This window comes from Syngnathus acus, chromosome 10 (assembly GCF_901709675.1).
Source record: "Syngnathus acus chromosome 10, fSynAcu1.2, whole genome shotgun sequence".
NCBI lineage: Eukaryota > Metazoa > Chordata > Actinopteri > Syngnathiformes > Syngnathidae > Syngnathus > Syngnathus acus.
Genome location: NC_051095.1, coordinates 7644256 through 7664509, shown reverse-complemented (window position 1 = coordinate 7664509; position 20254 = coordinate 7644256). Strand labels below are relative to the sequence as shown.

The following is a 20254-nucleotide window of genomic DNA, read 5'->3' as shown; positions in this document are numbered from 1 at the left end:
TCAACAAGCATGGCAAAAATCAAGTAAGCAAAATTTGCACGTAAGCCACATTGTACATGATACATTGTGATTGCAATCACATATATCTTTTTTAAATGGTCCATTCTCTTCATTTCCTCACTTCATTGTTGCTTAGTTAATGTTTGCTATCAGTTAGTCGAACTGGCAATTTGACCTAATTTTGCATTCATTCTGAATTGAGATTCCGTACTTCCGTACTTGTTTATCTTTTGAGTTGCGGTCCTTCTCAGGACATTAAACTGAACGCAACAAGGCCGTTCAGGTTGTCTTAGCTAGGACTAGATTTTGAACATGAATTAACAAAGCCCGTCTTCTCTGTTGAGAAGAGAAATGACAACCTGAACAATCAATTGCGTTTGACTCTCTTGCCCATTTGAATACAACGATGGGAAGATTTGCATGTTGCCATTGCCAAATATGTAATAATCGTAGAGTGGCTTCTGCAGTGTTCGTTGTGGCATTCCGCTGGTTTGACAGCTTTGCAGGAAATAATGCCAAAAATACATTTTCTCTCCAAAATAAAACAAATCACTCACCCGTCGCTTTAATACCGACTTTCTTTTCTAAGACGTGTCATGTAGTTCAAGACACAACAGTCAAGCCCATTACCATAAATACCAAGTCCAGTTGAGTTTTTTATTTTTACTTGAAGCAAGACTTATAAATCTAACTCTGGAGTACATTTCAGAGGTTGCATTCTTTTGCTTTCGCTTAGACTATCTAGAGGGGCACAATCGGTTGATCTTTATCCAGAGTCCTTTTTTGTACTTCTGCTCGACAGGGCGGGAAGGAAAGCACGAATAAAATGGAGGCACGATGAAGAGAAATGGATGAGCTAAGTAATTACCCGTGGGTTTGCGAGAGGTGTTGTCAGGGTCTCTCCATGTGGTCAAATGTGCTGGCAGATATGTACATGCCGAACAAGACGATGAAGCACAGTAGTGGGCCTTTTGGATATCAAGAGCTTCATTGTCACCGCTCTGTTAGCTGAGAGCCCGCAGATCCCGATCAACCCGCTTATAAAACCCAATATGCGCTGTTGCGGATTAATATTCCCTATTAAAATGTCCAATTATGTAATCAGCCAAATCCAAGCTGTGCATGCGCTCAGCGGAATCTCTTCTCATCAGCCTGATCAAAAGGACTGACTGTGAAGAACGACTCGGTCTGATTTGCGAGAAACGTTGATGATATTTTGACTTTCATTTATTCCAGTGCCGCGTACATTTTTTGTTGTTGTCGGAAGAAACGTAGACGATATTTTGACTTTTTCAAAATGGTAAGAACTCGAGACATGTAGTGCAAGTCAGTGCTTCTTGAGTCAAGGAGCATTTTTCAGTGCAAAAATCTCAAGGCCAGCTACCCCATATATATTGTAGTAAATCAATTTACTCACAAATATAGTACTAGGTGTGAAATCTGCATTTCTTTGTGAACTCTTAGTGTAGCTTTCATTCCGCCGTGTGAAAATCAGCAGGTGGCGACACAATTTAATTGTACTTGTTACTTGTTTTAGCTGTCCTGAAACATCACTGACATACGTAGATAGAGCAAAGACATTAAAATAATCCAATTCAAACTTACCAAGTGAAATTGGATCATATCCTTCAAGCCAATGGTTGGCCATTTTTTTTGCAATTTTACTGCTCCCTCATACCTTCTTTGCCACTTTTTTTCGTGCTCTTCATTTCATTGCATCGGATGCAGCTCAGTGCCGCATTTGCGAAAATGAAACCTAAAAATGCAGGCAAGTCTTGTTCAAGTTCAGGCTTGTGTTTCATTCATCAAGTCCGGAAACCGACGACTCAAGTCATGTGACACGAGTCGAGCGCTGCGAGGGAGGCGACCCTGCTTCGCTGACCTCCCATGTTGGCGAGGGCGGAATGGTGTGATGTCACCGATGTCTCGCCGCGTTGATGTGCTAAATTTTATTCTGTGACTCACTGTCCTGGCTGCGGATGTGCTGATCAAGAGCATTGTATGGGTGGAAATTTTGGATTTGTTCAAATACAAGGATGACACAGCGCGGTGTACAAGCGGTTAACATGTCTCCCTCACACAACTATGACCCCTGTGCTTGACAATTCTTTGATTCGTGTTTTAGTGTTCCCTAAAAAACCCGCCTTCCAAAGACGAAAAATAGTCGTTTGCCGTTATCTTACAGCATCGAGACAAAATTAAACCTTTTTGGATTACGTCAATTGATACAACTTTTGCACCAGTTACAAATTTGCCAACATTTTGCTAATAAAGAAATCTGGGTCTTTTTAGTTAGCGATTATTCTGTTGTACAGTATGAACGGCTATGCGTGTCAATTGTACCTTGGGCCATCTAGTGGAAGAGATTTTAATAGTTTTTCTTGCCTCTCTATGTAACTGGCACAGGCACATAAAGAAAAAAATAATAACTTTTACGAAACATTTGGACATTTTTTTCACAACACCCATAGACCTACATTGCGGAGAAAAAAAACAAACAGATTCTCGACTTTCCCTTGAAGGTGACATTTGCCATCCAGTAAGCCACAGCGTGCGTTTGCAACGCCGCATGAAGATGAGGGCGGCTTGCCAACAGCTGTGACGGACTATTAATTAATTACGCTCTTGTCGATGTGTGTTGTGTTGGGAAAGACGAGGCGGGGGCTTGTGGGGTTGTGCGTGTGTGTGTGGGGGGGGGGGGCGTCAATGAGGGGGCGACAGTCACAGTCACGATGCTCAATCACGGCCATCCTATCGGAGAACTTGAGAGCGTTAATGGAGCAGTTTTACGGTCATCGTAATTAATTTCAGCGCGGCTGCTTATTGGAATAAATAAATAGCTGATTTGCGCACGTGTTGCGGCGGCAGAGACGGAAAAGAAGCCGGTGACCTTTATGGTTAAGAGATTCTCAGCGTATCATCTCATTAGTGCGCCTTTTGTTCTTGACAACCGACGCACCCATCCTATCGCAAGGCCTTCGCCGCCGCATCCCCCTGAGCCGCACGACCCCTCCACGCCGCGCCGTGAATGAGATGTCGGCCGCATGGTAATTAAGTCGCTATTGATTGGACTGCAGCGTGGCATGCGGCGGGCCAATGACAGCCAAGTGAGCAAGCAACGCTGACTACATACGCTCATATATTAGTGTTTCCCAAGCTTTATTGAGCCAAGGTGCATATTGTATTTTACTGGAGGAAAAAGTCTCATGGTGGTACACCATCATATAAAAAAGAAAGAGGAGGAGAAGGTACGCTGCTACTAACCTTGAGTAATAATTATTTTCCCGCAGAGCAGAGAGATTATACAGTTTATATGTCTGTGAGTACAGTTGTATGCTCCGTTTGAGTTTAAAGTAGCGCTTGCTTTAAGGTTAATAATTATTGTAGCATCTTAGCTAATGTCAGGTAGCCCGTCTCTGGCCTTTCACAATACACGCTGCATTGTGCTAGCGGACTTTTGTTATTATGTGGTTTAGTTGAACATTTAGTTGTTTATCTCAAACAAATTATTTTAGGTGCATTACCTGACATGTTTCGACTTGTACTCCCGCCTTCATCAGAGTGAAGTTAATGCACCTAAAATAATTTGTTTGAGATAAAAGAACCAGTGAAGTGATTAAAAAGGAAAAACAAAATGAACTTAGTACAACTATTTAGTTGTTTAAATATTTGGTCTTTCATTTCATTTTGGTTTACAGTATGTGTTGCTCCTCCGTGTGTGTTATAAAGTAGCAATTGTTTTAAGGTTTACCGTTACTGTGTTACATGTTAGTTTTGGATTAGCGGTTGTTATTGTATGGTTTAGTTTAGGATTTGGTTGCATCAAGGAAGTCAACCCGAAAATGCTCTTTACAGTGTGATATGTTATATGTGCCCCTACTAGTCTAAGCACAGCATTCTGATTGATATTGACTTTTGTGGAATATGAGTTAAGCAGCAAAATCCACCCGTTTTTATCCATCTCAGGGGGCAACCATTTCGTCACTTGCTGTCGACTGAAAATGACATCACAGCTGCCAGGTCTCATGTCACATCTAATCACAGCTCAGCTTCAGAAAACTGGTGAGCCGTGATTGCTTGTGACTAAGACCTGGCAACTGTGATGTCGTTAATATTTGTGACCCTGTGATCAGAAATGACTCTTTTGAGATTTAGGGCTGTCTAAATACTGTACATTTGACTTACTGAGAAAGTGATGGGGGGGTGGTGTCAGAAAAAGTCACTGAAGTGTTGAAATGTCAATATATAATATATACATAGAATAACATAGTTTGGGTTCGTGTGTGAAATGCTTACATCGTTTAGTAATGCGGACTAATGAAAAGTTTGGCGTGAATGCGCTCCGAAAAAGTGGAACAATTTCAAGTTGGATGTTTTTGAATACATTTTTTTATTCATTTGAGGAATACGTAATATGAATATGGAATATGTACATTTATTAACATTCATGCATAGATTTGGGAATGTTGTCAAGCAAAATTTGTAAAGGAATAAAAACAATACAGCAATATTAGAAATATAAGACATGGTTCCGAGAATGTCCTGATAGAGCAGTTGAAATTGTAGATGGTCTGAATCAGTTCACAAATATGGAAGAATAATTCATTTTAATGGGAATTTCATGACATGAGACGTGGAATTCTGGGAAGATTTCTATTGAACGAGCTTGACGGGCAGGGCATTGAAAAGTGACAGAATGATGAAAAATAATGAATGAAGATTTTGTCAAATAAAGCTTTTGAGTTGAAGCATCTACGTGAAGAGGAAACGCAGGAAGGCAAAAAAAAAAAAAAAAGTGCCGCGAGCAGCGAGGTGCAGCAGGGGGATGCTGCAAAGTAGGCCTGATGGCCAATGCTGTGTTCAGGCAGTGGTTGCCATGGCAACCCATTGATTATTTAACAATTGGGATGAAGCCTGTGCCCTGCATTCACTTCTGTGGGTGGCGTCACCGTCTCCAGAGTGAACCACACATTTGCCACGTATACACTAGGTTAACGCTATGTAAAGTTGACTCTTTCTATTATTTATGCATCGTTGTGTATTTCTGTGTTCTTATGAGGCTTGCATGTGAACTACCATTGGATTTTTATATTATGTTTATTGCACATGTAATTCTTTTTAACCATTTAACACCCCTGCAATATCGTAAACTTGTTTGAAATTTTAGAATTACCCGCTTAGCTCCTTTGCATGTTACCATGATTTGCTCTTTATCTTTTCTTTTCCGTTCACATTTTAGTTGCAGTCAGTGTTAGAGGATTAAGGTTACGATTTACTTGGCAATAATCTAGAAAAAATAGATTGATTTCTGATGTAGGCTTTTAGATCAATGCCTCCAGCGCATGTGCAACCTGGATTGGCATCAATCTGTGAAATGCCGCTGATTTGACCTCTGTAATCCTTAGCCTACTTCCCATCAAAGGATTATCCAGATGGCGTAAATTGCTATTTGGTCCTCGATGGCCTTACTGGAGCACAGACAGCCAAAAATGTGTTCTAAGATTTGGTACTTCTCTACTGACATGCTTTCAAATTGAGCGTACTCTTCTTCCTCAGGGCGGATGACCATTCTAAGAACTGGGGGGGGGGGGGGGGGGGGGGGGGGGAGCACTAATCCGGTCTAATCCTAGGTACTTGATTTGTTTGCTCAATGTTAAACAAACGCATGTTGAGATTATTTGTGCTGAGATTATCTTGTGTTTTTTTATGTCAAACGGCTGTTTTATTTTACTGATATCTTGATTTGGTGTCTGGATTCACTGATTCCCACGTTATTTCTTGACTATAAATCCCATGATGCACTTGGTTCCACTTTTTTTGGTTCATTTTGTTTTGTTTTGAGACAACAAACATGCAATTTGTGTTTCATCTCACCATGTTGCAATTCTCTTGAAATTCGGATATTTTTCATACTTACTTTTATAATCTTTAATACTCCCAAAGACTATTTGTTTCTCGTATTGTGAAGTTTGCTTAATTCTAATTCCATTTTGACATCAGATGTCATGTGGAGGGTTCACATGTATCCAGAGAACCAAGACTCTCCTCTGAGCTCTACTTTGTTTAGCATACAAGTGTGTTGACCTTCGGCCATAAATATGACCTCTTTCATCTTTAACACTGGATGCGGTTATTTTCTATACTCCAAACACACACACTGGTCAAAGATTTATTAAATGTCACTCCAGACTTTTGACTGCTACTCAGTTGAAAATAGAGACTACATGCGTGTATATTTATTTGCTTTTAATACAATGTGCAGTATGATGTTGTTATTTTTAGTTATTCTATTATGAGAAAATTATATAATCATCATATATCGCATCGTATCGTATTATATCATATTATGATTGAGCTGAAAGTAAGCTTGTTGAAAAATCATCATCATTGTCATCATCATTTGCACTCCATAATGCTGATTTATTTGGAATCAGATGGAATCAGAATTTGAAAACATGTTAAATGTACAGTAAAATGTTCAGGGGGACACCCTGAACCAGTTGCCGGCCAGTCGCAGGGCACACAGAGACGAACAACCATCCGCACTCGCACTCACACCTACGGGCAATTTGGAGAGCTTAATCGGCCTACCATGCATGTTTTTGGGATGTGGGAGGAAACAGGAGTGAGTACCTGGAGAAAACCCACACAGGCACGGGGAGAACACACAGGGAGGGTCAGAGCCAGAATCGAATCCACAATCTCTGAATGTAATAAGTCACAATAAATTAACAGATTGAGTCACGTTCGCACTTTTTTACTTTGCTAAAACGTTTTTAGAATAAATCAAATTTACAAGTCAAAACTATTTAAATCAATGAAAAAAAATCTCTTTTTTTCTTTATTTGTTCATAGTAATCGAATAAAATGCACAAATGTTTGCCCCACATTTAAGTGTGTGCGTGCGCTTTCTTTTGTGTTTGTTGGCGGTCTCCGGGCCCCTGTGGTCATTTTCAGCCCTTGGCACCTTCCCGCACCTTCTCATGTGTGTGCGTGCGCATGGCGTCCGGTGTGCAGCCGCCGTCATCTGCTGAGATAATGTGTATCTCTTCATATTCACAGGCCAACCCTCCCCCCATCATTGTCAACGCAGACTCACTCGATGCAGGCTCTTATGTAAGTATCTCCTCCCTCCCTCTCTCTCTCTCACTCTCTCTCTCTCTCTCTCTCTCCCCCCCTCACACATTTCCACGTTTGTGTGCGTGTGAATGTGTGTGTGTGTAGACGTTTGCCATGTGAACATCCACATCCATTATACATTTGACCTTTAACCCAGCCTTTTGTTTTTGCTAGGGCTCCCCATTGCAGATTTAGTGTCACGGCCGAGACGCAGAATAAACTCAAAATCCGATTTCATTTGAGCATAAACTGCAAGTGTTAAAAATGTGAGAATTTTTGCTGAAGCGTTTTGGTGTGCAATGCTGCTTTGAGATACGAGTGACTCAACTTTCGAGTCTGGGTGATTTTGTTTTGCTTAAAGTCTGAGCAATACAAGAAGTAACAAGACAAAAAGAAACAGACAAGCAATACATGAAACCAAGAGAATTGCACCATGTGGATTCAACAACCATAAAAGTCTACGAGCTTCAAGCTAACACAATGCAAAACTCCACAGCTAGGCTCACAAAACTAGCATCGGTTTTGTTGTCGTTAGGACTGTTGCGGGCAGGGATATTTGAACAGCCAATACAACAAGACAATACAACTCTCGCAGGCATATATTCTTTATCCTCTTAGTCCTGTGATAAAACAGTTGATTTTTTTTGTGCTGTCAGTGAGACTTACAAAAGAATTTCCCATGTTTTAATCAAACTGAAGATGAACATGTGTGTATGAGGGGGGCTAATAAAAAATCAAACAAACAAGCCAGCCTTGCTAAGTAGCTTTTTGTCTTTTCTTGTGTCGCAGGTGAACGGCAGCGATGGCATGTACAAGTATGAGGAGATCATCTTGGAAAGGGTAAGTTAGTGCTATATGGCTACTTGGTTATGTGCTACATCAATGCAGCAGTCATTGAACGATGGAATTTTTGGAGCTACTATAAGCAGTTTAATGTGTTTTTGTTGAAAAGTGACAAGTTCTTCTGAAATGATGATTTGGGTATTTTTAGCTTTTGTTGCTGAAAATATTTGCAACATTAGTCTCCCATTTTTTTCCAGGGGAATTCGGGCCTGGGCTTCAGCATCGCTGGAGGCATCGATAATCCGCACATTCCTGACGATCCGGGGATCTTCATCACCAAGATTATTCCGGGAGGAGCGGCAGCCATGGACGGGAGACTCGGGTAACGCAGATTTTTCTTCACGTCTGATCAGGAAATGACTACTTTTTTCCTTAAAGTTATCTTCTTCTTCCATTGTCAAATTGCAACTTTGTTATCGTAACATTACTACTATTTTGTGTGATATCCAGTGCATCACTGAAATTGGCTGCAGCATTTGTAGCGATGACACAACGACGTAAGGCTTCCTCGTACACATCCGCAGGGTTAACGACTGCGTGCTGCGCGTGAACGACGTAGACGTGTCGGAGGTGGTCCACAGCCGGGCGGTGGAGGCCTTGAAGGAGGCGGGGCCGGTGGTGCGTCTGCTGGTGAGGCGAAGGCAGGCCCCACCCGAGACCATCCTCGAGGTCAACCTGCTCAAAGGCCCCAAAGGTAACGCACACACAACCACTTTAACTGTGGGAATGCAAATGTCAAAAAGCTTCCCAAGGCTGAACATGTTTATATGATTTTATTATTTTCTCCTTCAGTTCTTTAAATATAGCAAATATATCTAATATGATATATTTTTGTGCATCACATTGTACCTTTTGGCTTTACTGTGGCTACCCTTGGCCAAATAAAAATACGGTCCAACCAATATTAAACTTATATATTGTCTCATTGCTTATTTTTTCTTTATATAATTTCTTATATATATTATTTTAATGATAATGATATTATTTTTTATTATTCTTAATACAATTCTAACTTGTGTTTTTTGAAAATACTGATCGTCAATTTTTCCTAGAAAAAGTAGTACTAAATACTAGTTCTTCTTTTTTATGACCTTTTACATTTTCACATTTTATCTTGTCCTTTTATTTTAATTTGCTTTTTGCACCAAACAGAGCAGTGCTCAAATTTTGACGTACTGTGTAGAACGACAAAAAGAGCGATTTTTGTTTCTTTTAATATTACAACTTTATTCTTTTATAAACTCTAAATTATGTTCTCTCATAATATTTTCTTTGTTCTTGAAATAATATTATATTACAGCTCTCCCTCCTAATTCTGAAAGCTCAAACAAGAATCATGTAGTCAGAAAATTATTGTTACATATCCATCCATCCATCCATCCATCCATCCATCCAATGATAAATGATTTTTACATCAACATTCCAGGACTGGGATTCAGCATTGCCGGCGGAATCGGCAATCAGCACATCCCGGGTGACAACAGCATCTACATCACCAAGATCATCGAAGGGGGAGCCGCCCAAAAAGATGGACGGCTGCAGACGGGAGATCGCCTGCTTGCTGTAAGACCCTCCTCATGTGTCTTATATATTTCCCATATTTCCTCTCACCACGCATACACCAACACAGCCAACCTTGGGCTTCTCTCACACAGTTGCAATATGCCCCGAATCTCACTTGGAGCTGTGAGCGCGTTGGCTGGTGCGACACGGGAAAAGGCTTTTTACGAGTTTTTAGTTGCGAGTGATGCAATTTGAAAATACGTGTGTACCCCGACCGGAGCTTTCTTACGGCTTGTATTCTGTTCCAGGTGAACAACATCGTGCTTCAGGACGTGCGTCACGAAGAGGCGGTGGCCGCACTGAAAAACACGTCCGATATGGTTTACCTCAAGGTGGCCAAGCCAGGACCCGTGCACCTTAATGACATGTACGCCCCGCCCGACTATTCCAGCAGTACGTATTTACTTCGTCGTCTTCATTTATATATTAGGGATAATCACAAAAGTAATCAAATGTCACATCGTTGATTGTGTAGAATTGACTCATTATCAATGTATTATACTGATTATAAAATAAATAAAATGTAATATTGAATAGCCGCTTGGAAACAGGAGTAATAATATTAATGGTGGTAATAGGATTAATATTATGTCTAATGGGGTTGTTATTAACTCCTCTTTCCACGCGTGTTTCAATTCATGTCTGGGGAGCACATTTCAATGGAAAAAAACAAATAGAGACAGAAAGAGTTTTTCAACATGCAAGCCATTTTTTTTGCTTTGACTAGCATGCAAAAATGAACCAAAAAGGTATATAAATTAATAAACCAAACCACATAACTCTAAGTAGCTTAATGTAAAACCTCATAGACGAGCTAATGGCTAGCTTTGTGGTGTTTTAACCCTTCATGCAACGGATATTTACAACATACGTAAACAGCGGTGAAACAGACATTATTGGGCTCAGTGGTTGAGTAATCCTCCCCCAACACGAAGGCTATAATGAACCCAGTTGCTCATGACGCTGCGTCATCAGTAGGTACCGTGATGAAGCGCTTTGAGTCGCTAAGGAAGAAAAGAGCTGTACAAATGAAAGCCCCTTTCACCATATAACAATACTCACAGGCATATATTATTTATCCTCTGTGAAGAATCCTCTGCTGCCACTGCAGTTTACTAAGGCGCTGTCTTTGCCTCCATGTGTTTGTATTTTACTGCAAAAACATGTCTGTGTTTAATTTCTGAAATTATATTTATATATGTCATTAATATGTTTATTTAACAAAGTAAAATATAATAGTGTTATTTATCTTATTAAAATAAAATAAAAACTAGGAATGATCAGCCTTGGTGGAGGTTTGCATGTGAAATTTCGCTTCGTATAAGGTTTTGTCATTTTACAATACTATCCGAATGGGACCTTCTGCCATCTAGTGGACGAGTCTTTTATTGTTATACCATAGAAGTATAGAAAAATGAACAAAACGACATTATTTATCATAACGAAATAATATTTCTTGGAGCAATTCAATGAGATTGTATCAACACTATGTTAACCAAGTGGTGACAAAAAATAGCATCTCCAAATGTGTTACTACGTAAACAAAGACCCACTTCTCTACAAATACACTTTACATAAATCTCACATTACATAACACAATGGTGTGACACTTCTTAATAATATAATGCTGTCTTTTTATCTTGAGGAGTGATGAACTTGCATGAATTTCTTGCACTGGTTCATTGCTCTCTTGAACAAAAACGCCCAAGACACCCACATCGTGACTATTATACACACTACGCACACACACACACGCGCAAACACACGCAGGCAATTCTTCCCACAGCAACAAGCTTAGTTCTCTGCCTCCTACTGAGTGTGGCCGGTTTCTCACATCCCACCTGCGCATGGGAGCCCACAATCTCAAGGCGAAATGTCTCCAAACTCTTCTTTGACGAGCCATTTACTAAGCACACTGGCTTTGCGACTGTATTTGTTTTTTTGGCCTTTTCCTCCATGTCACACATGCTCAGTTGATCAGGATTTAAAGTGGACTTAATCACAACTAAAGTGTAGTAAAGGATGAATAATAAATGCCTGTGACTATTGTTATATACTCTGTTGCTCCAGGGCATGTTCAAATAGTTGTTTAAAGCTTTACTACTACATCAATACTCGCTTTGTTTGCCCCTCTATTGCACTTTGTGTTAACATTGAAACAGTGATGTGGTTTGTGTTCAATCAACACACAACATATAACTCTTTATATTTAGTTTTCCATTATAACATGGAGTGAAACTAATTGAAAGCATCAATTATTAAAAAAAAATGTCTTCCTCCTTTTGACTAACTTCCTGTGTCCCCTATGGTGTAATCATTCTTGCTTTCCCCCTACTGGCCTGGCCCTCCCTCCAGCCTTCCCCACCATGGTGGACAACCACGTGAGCCACAACTACATGGGCGCCATGGAGCCCAAGCCGCCCTACCCGCCGCCCCAGGTCACCCCGTCCAGGTACTCGCCTGTCCCCCGGCACATGCTCGGCGAGGAAGACTTCACCAGGTAAGTCGCTGACCATGGAAAGCACTTATTCTATTCTCGGCATCCAGCTTAAGGTCCATGTGCTAGTACGCTATTTGTATTTTGCTAGGAAGACCATTCAGTGCACTAGTAGAATGACTCGGCGTGTTATTAGTCAGGCGAAACTACCAGTGGGCATGTTGCTGCTGCCAGTGCGGTCCAAGAGGCTACCAGTGGGTGACCTCCGCCTACTAGTTGGGCCTATACTGATACTGTTGCCACACACACAGTTGTTTATTATTACTGGCAAACTACTAGTTGGATATGGTCACTAATGAAGCACACGTGTGCACTTGTTGACACCAATGTGCAACTTGTACTACTAATAAAGCACTAAATATTCACTCGTCGCGTTTTATGACACTAGTAATATGAGTGAAGTGGGGCTGTCAACTAGTGGACAGTTTCACCTCACTAAACACATGCTGTTGTCCTACTAGGAGGCTAAAAGTGTCCTACAAGTGAGGACGAAGAGCACACTAGTACATCGACTGTGGCTGGATGACTCCCACCTTGCCTCCCTTTGCATTATTTAACCCCCACGGACGCGTAATTGCAACTGCAAAGATTTCAAGCACACAGCTTGCTTGGAGATCGAGGCAGAGGGTCTTTTTTTTTTTGGTTTCTTTTTGCTGTTGTGGAACAAATGTGTCACAATACATATTGCGAAAGCAGTTTCTCTGCCCTTACATACTGTTCCTTTTCCATGCGAGTTCCATGTTTTGATTAATTTTGACTCAGGTAAAAACTATTTTCATCATAATCGTCCTTGTACTACATATAGTATCACTGATAAATGAATGGCTGTTTTTAATCCATGTTTGTGAGCAAGGTAAAGGTGTAGATCTCGCACCCGTGTCAAGGCACCTTTTGACCTTTTGTGTGACTTCCCTTCCTTAGGTTTAGTGTGTATAATCATTTTTACGCCGTTAGACTGTTTCAAACATCCCACCATGACTCTTCCAAGACCAACAGGTCAAATGTGGTCGCAACATAGACACTTCTTGGGACTTTTTTAAGCTCCCACTGTCACATAAAAAGTCCACACATCTGTGTACAGGTCCAAGATTATTCTCACCCGTATCGTAGATTCAACACACTGTTGAAAGTCAAAGCCAAGCCACATGAAGAAAGCGTACAAACATTTTGTAACAAAACAAAAGAATTGCATTGACATTCTTTTTTTGTTTTATATATTTAGGGACACTTGAGGAAAAGTCATCAAATTTCAGGGTGACATTGAGGCTATTGTTATTGCTGACAAATGTCAAAATGGGTCAAATTTGAGCCAAACAGTATGTAAGGGTTGCCAGTTTCACTCCTGCATGGGTTTTCTTTTTGGTCACTGTCGTCCAGTTCTTGTCACCGTGTGGTTGGCGTGAACACGAGACACACATGTTCAGTCACCTGGTGAAGCCCAGCAAATGTGGATTTGCATTTCTAAGATCAGTACGGGGATTTGACGTTGAGTTAAAGCTGGACAGTGTGTGGTGCCTTTGACCTCCTAAACCCAAGAATTGAAAATAGCATCATCATTGGGGAGTGTCCCGCGAGGTCCTGAATCATCTTGACCCACAGCTCTGGGGGGGGAGGCTCCCTGTGTGTACGTTTGTGTGTGCGTGTGCATGCAGGCGTCGAAGTATGTTACTGCGGTGGTCTTGTCCCGTGGCCCTGTAATGTCCTTTTGTGCCTGCCTGTCTACATTGTATGTCGCATCTTTTGTTGCCATGTGTCAGAGGTGGGGGCGGGGGTCTTGAGTCACATGACTTGACTTAAATCGGACTTAAACTTTAGGACTTGGGACTCGCTTGACTTGGACTTGACTCTAACTACATGACAAGTCTTGCCTGTTTGACATTTAAAAATTAGTTAGTGACATTTATTTTGTTGTTGAGAGAATTGCTACTTTTGTGTAGCACAAAAAAACACTAGAACCCTCCTCCCGCACATTTGATTTCATTTATGATTGCATATCTTTATTGTCACATAGTCAAAGATATCAAATAGCCAATTCAAATTATAACAACATAACTTCAAAACAATGTTTTTTTTTTTTTTGTAGGAAAACGTGAACTAGGGCAAATTCAGCCACAATTAATTTCTAAATAAACCGTTGTTTACAAAGGTGAACCAGCACAGGGTTAATCATCTGTAGCCTAATTTTATGTCATTGCAACGGTGTAAAACTGGTATGTCTAGTTAGGTCCAATTTCTCCAGAAATGCAACTGAGTGAAGACCAGAGACGTTGACACATGCGTGACTTGCTCCCACCTCTGGTATGCGTGCTTTTCTTCCTGTCCTACACTTTGTCCCGTTCACTGTGATTCCTGTACCCCCACAGCCGGGCTGAGCCAATTTACAGTGTCATCCACAAGCCTGGGGAGGGCAAAGGTCCCCAGGCTCTCTTCAGAGGCTTCTGTCCTTCCCCTGCACCCTTGTGCCAAGCTCCACTCCCCCTCTCTGGCAGGTACTAACCTAGTCTGTCACGCCTTGCTCAGCTAACCCTCCTCTCCTCAAAACCAGACCTTTTCACTATGACGTCACACGTTGGCCAAAGCGGCAGCGTTCTCCCATGACACCGCTTGTAAACCAGGTTTAATGCCGTTTAGCAAAAGCACACGTCGAGTTAAGGGTCCGCCGAATGACATCATCTAAATGATGCGTAACGATTGTGCCACTTCAGGGGGTTTCGACTTGAAAGGTTTCACTACACGACGATGAAACAGACACTCCAAAAGCAGCACCTTCTGCCCTTTTGTCCGCTATTTTTTTTTTTTTTACATAAAAGTGAGCCGTACCCGCTTTTGGCAAGCACATCTCTGCGGGAGGAGTGGAGCCGAAAGGGCTTTCGCACTCCCACAAGCTGCTCCGTTCCATCTGTCAGGAGGCGTTGATAAACCTAAAGCCTCTGTCTCGGGCCAAGTTTCCTCCTGAAGGTGGGGGGCGGAGGGGTGGATAATATTCAACTGCGTTGTGCATCATATCTGCAGTAGTGTCTACCTGAGTGTGACATTAGCAGATGGGCAAATAGTAATTCATTTAGTCATTTTTCATCCCTTTGTAAACCCTGATGTTTCTGTATGTCTGTGTGTGCATGTGCTTGTGTGTCCGTGTGTGAACTCTGAACCGCAGCTTTAGTAAAATTGTGTCAAAATATGTAGGGCAGCATGGAAAAACGGTTGAGCAGTCAAAAAAAAAAAAGCCAAAATAGGCTCAGCCGTTTGAGCAGTTATTCCATATCCGTGATATCCAGATTAAGTCCATGTGCTGTCAAATTTTGTAATGTCACTCGTAGCATGCAAACAGTTGTCAGCTAGTACTACAGTTTTGTGTTCACAATTATTGCTTTGGCTCCTTTCTTTTTGCATCTTAATGCCAAGCAATTCTGTTGACGTGAGTTGTGACCTTTCTCTTAGAGACATGTAGTTCTTTGCTGCCATCTCGTGGCCTCTTAAGGCAAAGCGACTCGAATGAAGTGAGTTGAAGAGCTTCATTTGCTCAAAAACAGTGCTTTGCTGCTACCTTCCGGGGATTGCGTCACAGTCACCGGCGCATTTCTTATAGCCTCGAGTACCGAGAGCCGCAATGTAAATCCAACGTCACGATCACCCGGAAAAATTAGCACCTCTGTAGCCTGGTCGCCGTGTTACGTGCAGCAGATGAGCAACGGCCTCCATCCGGGATAGCAGACATCTCGGTACATACCCACCGCTGCGACTCTCAGCACAAGAAGGCTAATTTTAGATGCCTGCTATAGTAAGTGCGCAAGTGGAGCAGGTTGATTGTGATGACTGAGACGCTATAGCGGCCTTCTGCCCATTCTAACATACTCCAACGTTGTTGTCGCCCACACCTTGTAGAATGAACATACAAGTTTTGTATTAGACAGGGCCTAGGTTACTGTTTTAAAGAAATAACGAAGACTAGCTTCTCTAAAGAAATAGCATAGCCTATTCAACATAGCACAGCACATTGATTGAGAACTAACCTACACTAACACAATCATAAAGTTAGAATTACAGCCAAATATTTGGATGAAAAAACTCCTTTCTGCCATTCTTGTACAAATCCAATGGAACCAGTAAGACCGGCGGCCTGTTCTCAGGCAAAGACTGTGAGGAAAAGTTTTATTATTTAACATGTTTGGTCAGATTCGAAACACAAGAAGCACTCAGATTGCAGCAGCGGGCGAGCTAATCAGCAACTTTATGCACCTCGCATCCGCGCAAACACCAAAAGCTTTGACTCGACAAATTCATGCATGGATAACGAGGAACACTTTGACCTTTCGCTTGCCATACTTTTAAGAGACGCAAAGGTGGAAAACGAGGCGCCGAAATGAAAGCAATCACAGCGAATTAAGCAGAGTCTTCATCTGAGGTGTTAATCAGACATCACGGGTTCTTCTTAGTCACAGCGACAAGCCCGAAATGTAAATGAGCCAAACGAGAACAAGAAAATGGCACGCTACTGACATACCTAAAGCCTTTTAACGATTCTTTCGATATTTTGATATCCAGCTTAGGTGTTAGCATAGTATTACAAAGTTCTCAAAGAGTGCACAGTTTGGGTTCGCGAGTAACAGTTGCACTACCGGTACTAATGACATGTAAAATTCTACTGATTATTAGCTGGTAGTGCCTCACTACTAGTTGTGCTATCAAAAGCCATTTTGTGCATTTATTTGATATTTGTGATGTGCTCCTTACTACAGTCCAGGTACTCGTACTGGTCGCACTTTGGATAACTTTGGCATACTTGTTAGGTAACTCCATGTTGATAACTAATCGGGCATGAAAAAAAACTGTGCCCGAGTTGTAAATCTGTGCGCTACGAGTTCCACTAGAGAAGCATTAGATGCCTACTGGTAGAATTTTAAAATGGCGCTAATGCTACTTACAGCATAGCATGTCGTCGTCAACTACGTAGTGCACAGTTTTGTCTGTGTGGTGTTCCTCGTTTGTAACATGTTTGGTGCCACATATTGTCTTTTACTTATAAAACATATCTAGTTCACCAAAGGAGTGTAGAAGTGTCAAATTAAAGGCCTTAAAACTAGTGAGCGGTGTTTACATTTAGCAAAGGGGCTTCTGGGAATGTTCCTAACTGCTGTGTCTCAAGAGGTTGACACAATGGAATGTTGACATGGCAAAACAGAGGAGGACTCGGTATTGGTCCGATGAAACTCCGCTTGCAAGGAATTTGTCCTGTTAAATACGCAAGTAAAATGAATTTGTTTACGCTGTGCTCATAATTGCTGAGAATGTGCGAAAGATTGTGTTTGATGCCGTACTAACTTGTGGAGTTATAGCGTTAAACTTTTACATTCACTTGTTCCATTTTTCAGGTTTGTGGCTGTGGGAGGCGGGGCTAATATGGAGTGCAAGCGCATCACTTGGTTTGAAGTGCCACTCCACCACTATAAGAACTCGAGCCTTTCGTTTGCATTAGCATTAACATTGAGATTTGTGGTTAGCTAGCTTGTTGGACTTAAGAAGAATAGAAAGACAGGAGCGCAAAAAGGGGGATTTATTTATTTATTTATATTTTTGGCACGACAGCCACTGTGTGGACTTTGGGCTATAACCTCGTGTCATATTCTAGCCCCTGCAGACTATAATGTATTTTTTTGTTGGCATAAGGATGCTACACAAAGTAGCATCTATTTTCCCAGGTCGATCGATTAATATTTGATTGTGAGAGAGAATGGTTATATCATTATTTTCTAATGCTTTGTTTCAAATGCTTGGTGATTATTTTTTCAAGTCAAATTTGTCAGGATTGTTTGTGGTGAGTCAAATGTACAAAGACATTTTACATTGTCATTTTACAGGGATGTTCAAGCACAGTTAAAAAAAAGTATCTGCTCTTAGTTACTTCCCTCCATGCGAGTTAGGGTTAAATGTTAAGCCTCTCTGGTAATGATGATGGGCAGCGAGTGTTTGGGGCTGGTTCCCATCACACAACACAGTCATGAGATACGGCCGGGACTTGTTAAAGTGACGCGCCTGTGAGAGGAAGGCCAGATCGAAAGAAGGCGACCTACCGCTAGCCATGTTCACCGTCAACGTCTCGTCCTCTGTGTCGCTGGGGAGGAGACGGCCTCCAAAATGCTACGCCCGAAGCGGCCGTCAGATTGGAACCCGAAGGTAACTCGTGTTGAATCGGGATTATGGCCATGAAGTCACATCAGTTACGTACGTTTGGAAGTTTCGAGATGTTCTATTTATTTATTTATTTTTTAGTCTGGAGTAAGAGCTGTATCGAGGTGTCAACATTTATCTAGTCAACTGAGATAGTTTTTGATGTCAAAATCCTTTCTGGATATGCGTCTATCATCAAGTGTGGCTTTAAATAGTGTTTGCCATTAACTCCCTGATCTTTTCTCACATTCATGACACATTACTTGGTTTATACCGTAACGTACTCGATTCGAATGCCAGGTGACTAAACGCGACAAGTAGAGAGATTCACCGCCTAATCCGTACTCTCCACACAAAAATTGTTCTCAAATCCAACGTGACGTGACGCTTCCATTTGTCTGTCAAAAGATTTGTCTGTGACATTAATGCTTGTATTCAAGTTGACAAACATAAATGACCACCGTGGATGTTTGCTATTGGACTTCCAGACCTGATCTTTCCAAACACAACTTTCAGACTTTTCTTTTGAATACCATAATCAAGGCTTTCCCCAGCCTTGAATTTTAAAATTGTGAAATGCTGCCTTGGTGGGGAGGAGGGGAAATGGCTGTAATGGCAACTTTGAGCGCAGCCAATTGGGATGGCGATGGAATTGTTCCTGTCGACTGCAAGGGGGAAAAAAAACTCTAATAGGAACCATGCAGCCTTTTTGTGGTGGAAGGAATGTGCGTTTGCGTGTGCATGCATACAAAGAAGCATGAATGCAAGTTGTCTTCATTGCTTATTAAATGTGTGTGTCAGGCCAGCGTGGCATGGACCGCCTTAATATTTTTGTGCATGTGTGTGTGTGTGTGTGTGTGTTTGTTTGCGAGCAATGGCGCTTCAAAGTGCCCTGAAATAGAGACCGTTTCAAAAGCCTTTCTGGAAACTGAGTCATCGCATTTAATGCAAAAAGCGGCGATTGAGTGGTGGTAGAGTGTGTGTTTGTGTGTGTGTGTGTGGGGGGGGGTCTATGGAGCTGGATGTCTGGTTGTTGTAGGCCTTCGTTCATTTGAGTGGGTGGTGATGACTGTGAGTGTGTGACTCCAGGCAGTGGGGAAAAATGATGCCTGGAAACACTTGTGTGGCTTCTATATATCAGAAAGAAAGATCAATGTTATCCACCATCAAGTTGCAGCGGAACCTCCAAAGTGGAATCTCCCGTTTCCCATTGTGGTCAGATTAGTAGGGGACCTTCTTTGCCTCTTCCTCTCATCTTCTTTTGCAATGTGCTACTCTGAATGTTGGAGCGGTGCGTGGTACTCCAATGAAGGTGTGCAACTCCATTTGGCCAAAATGATGACTTCAATATTTGCAATATAGCAAGGGTACAAAAGATGAACCACACCACAGCGGGCGTTCACTCCCGAACAAGAAAGAACTTGCAATTAGGTGCGTTATTTTGTAATGTACTTTAACGGATGGCTTCCCAGGAGACTGTTCTTTATTTTCATTTCATTTTTTACTTCTTCAGCCTGACACTGCAGCTCTTCTCGTTTTTGTCTCGTCAGGGAGCCGAGAAAGGTGTTGCTCCACAAGGGCTCCACTGGGTTGGGCTTCAACATTGTGGGCGGGGAGGACGGCGAGGGCATCTTCGTCTCCTTCATTCTAGCCGGAGGACCGGCTGACCTGAGCGGCGAGCTGAGGAGAGGCGACCGCATTCTCTCTGTCAGTACATCCTCGTGGATTTTTTTTTTTTGTCCCTGTCATGGGAAGAACAACTCGCACTCTACTTAAATTGAAGTAAAGATACATTGGACTTTTGATCAAGTACATGTGACGCACCCACTTTTTGAAATTTTCCAGACACTAGTTTTGATTTGTGAGCAAAATGTGAGATGCTCTGAAGTAGAAGTTCTGTATTGTATAAGTCCATTTAGCTTAACGCATTCTACTGCCCCCCTGTGGCCAAATCGCGCTCGCCAAAAGGGACAGCACAATGTCCATTTAACTGCAGCAAAACATAAGAACTTTTTAATTCTTGACATTCTATTTCATTGTGTCATCATTGTGTGATTTTATAAAATA

At 41.7% G+C, this 20254-nt stretch overlaps 1 protein-coding gene across 9 annotated transcripts in view; it reads left to right on the top strand.

The window, feature by feature from the left end:
- Window positions 1–20254, top strand: part of dlg3 (discs, large homolog 3 (Drosophila)) — a 66008-nt gene that overhangs the window by 27244 nt on the left and 18510 nt on the right. For 5 of the 9 annotated variants that reach the window (XM_037262519.1, XM_037262525.1, XM_037262522.1 and 2 more), the window contains 8 exons: window positions 7063–7116; window positions 7909–7959; window positions 8160–8284; window positions 8487–8656; window positions 9389–9525; window positions 9774–9918; window positions 11863–12025; window positions 19738–19894. In XM_037262519.1, the coding sequence (XP_037118414.1) occupies window positions 7063–7116; window positions 7909–7959; window positions 8160–8284; window positions 8487–8656; window positions 9389–9525; window positions 9774–9918; window positions 11863–12025; window positions 19738–19894 (1002 nt within the window). The remainder of the gene's footprint in view (window positions 1–7062; window positions 7117–7908; window positions 7960–8159; window positions 8285–8486; window positions 8657–9388; window positions 9526–9773; window positions 9919–11862; window positions 12026–19737; window positions 19895–20254) is intronic. The other 4 variants (XM_037262523.1, XM_037262520.1, XM_037262524.1 and 1 more) reach the window with 3 other exon arrangements.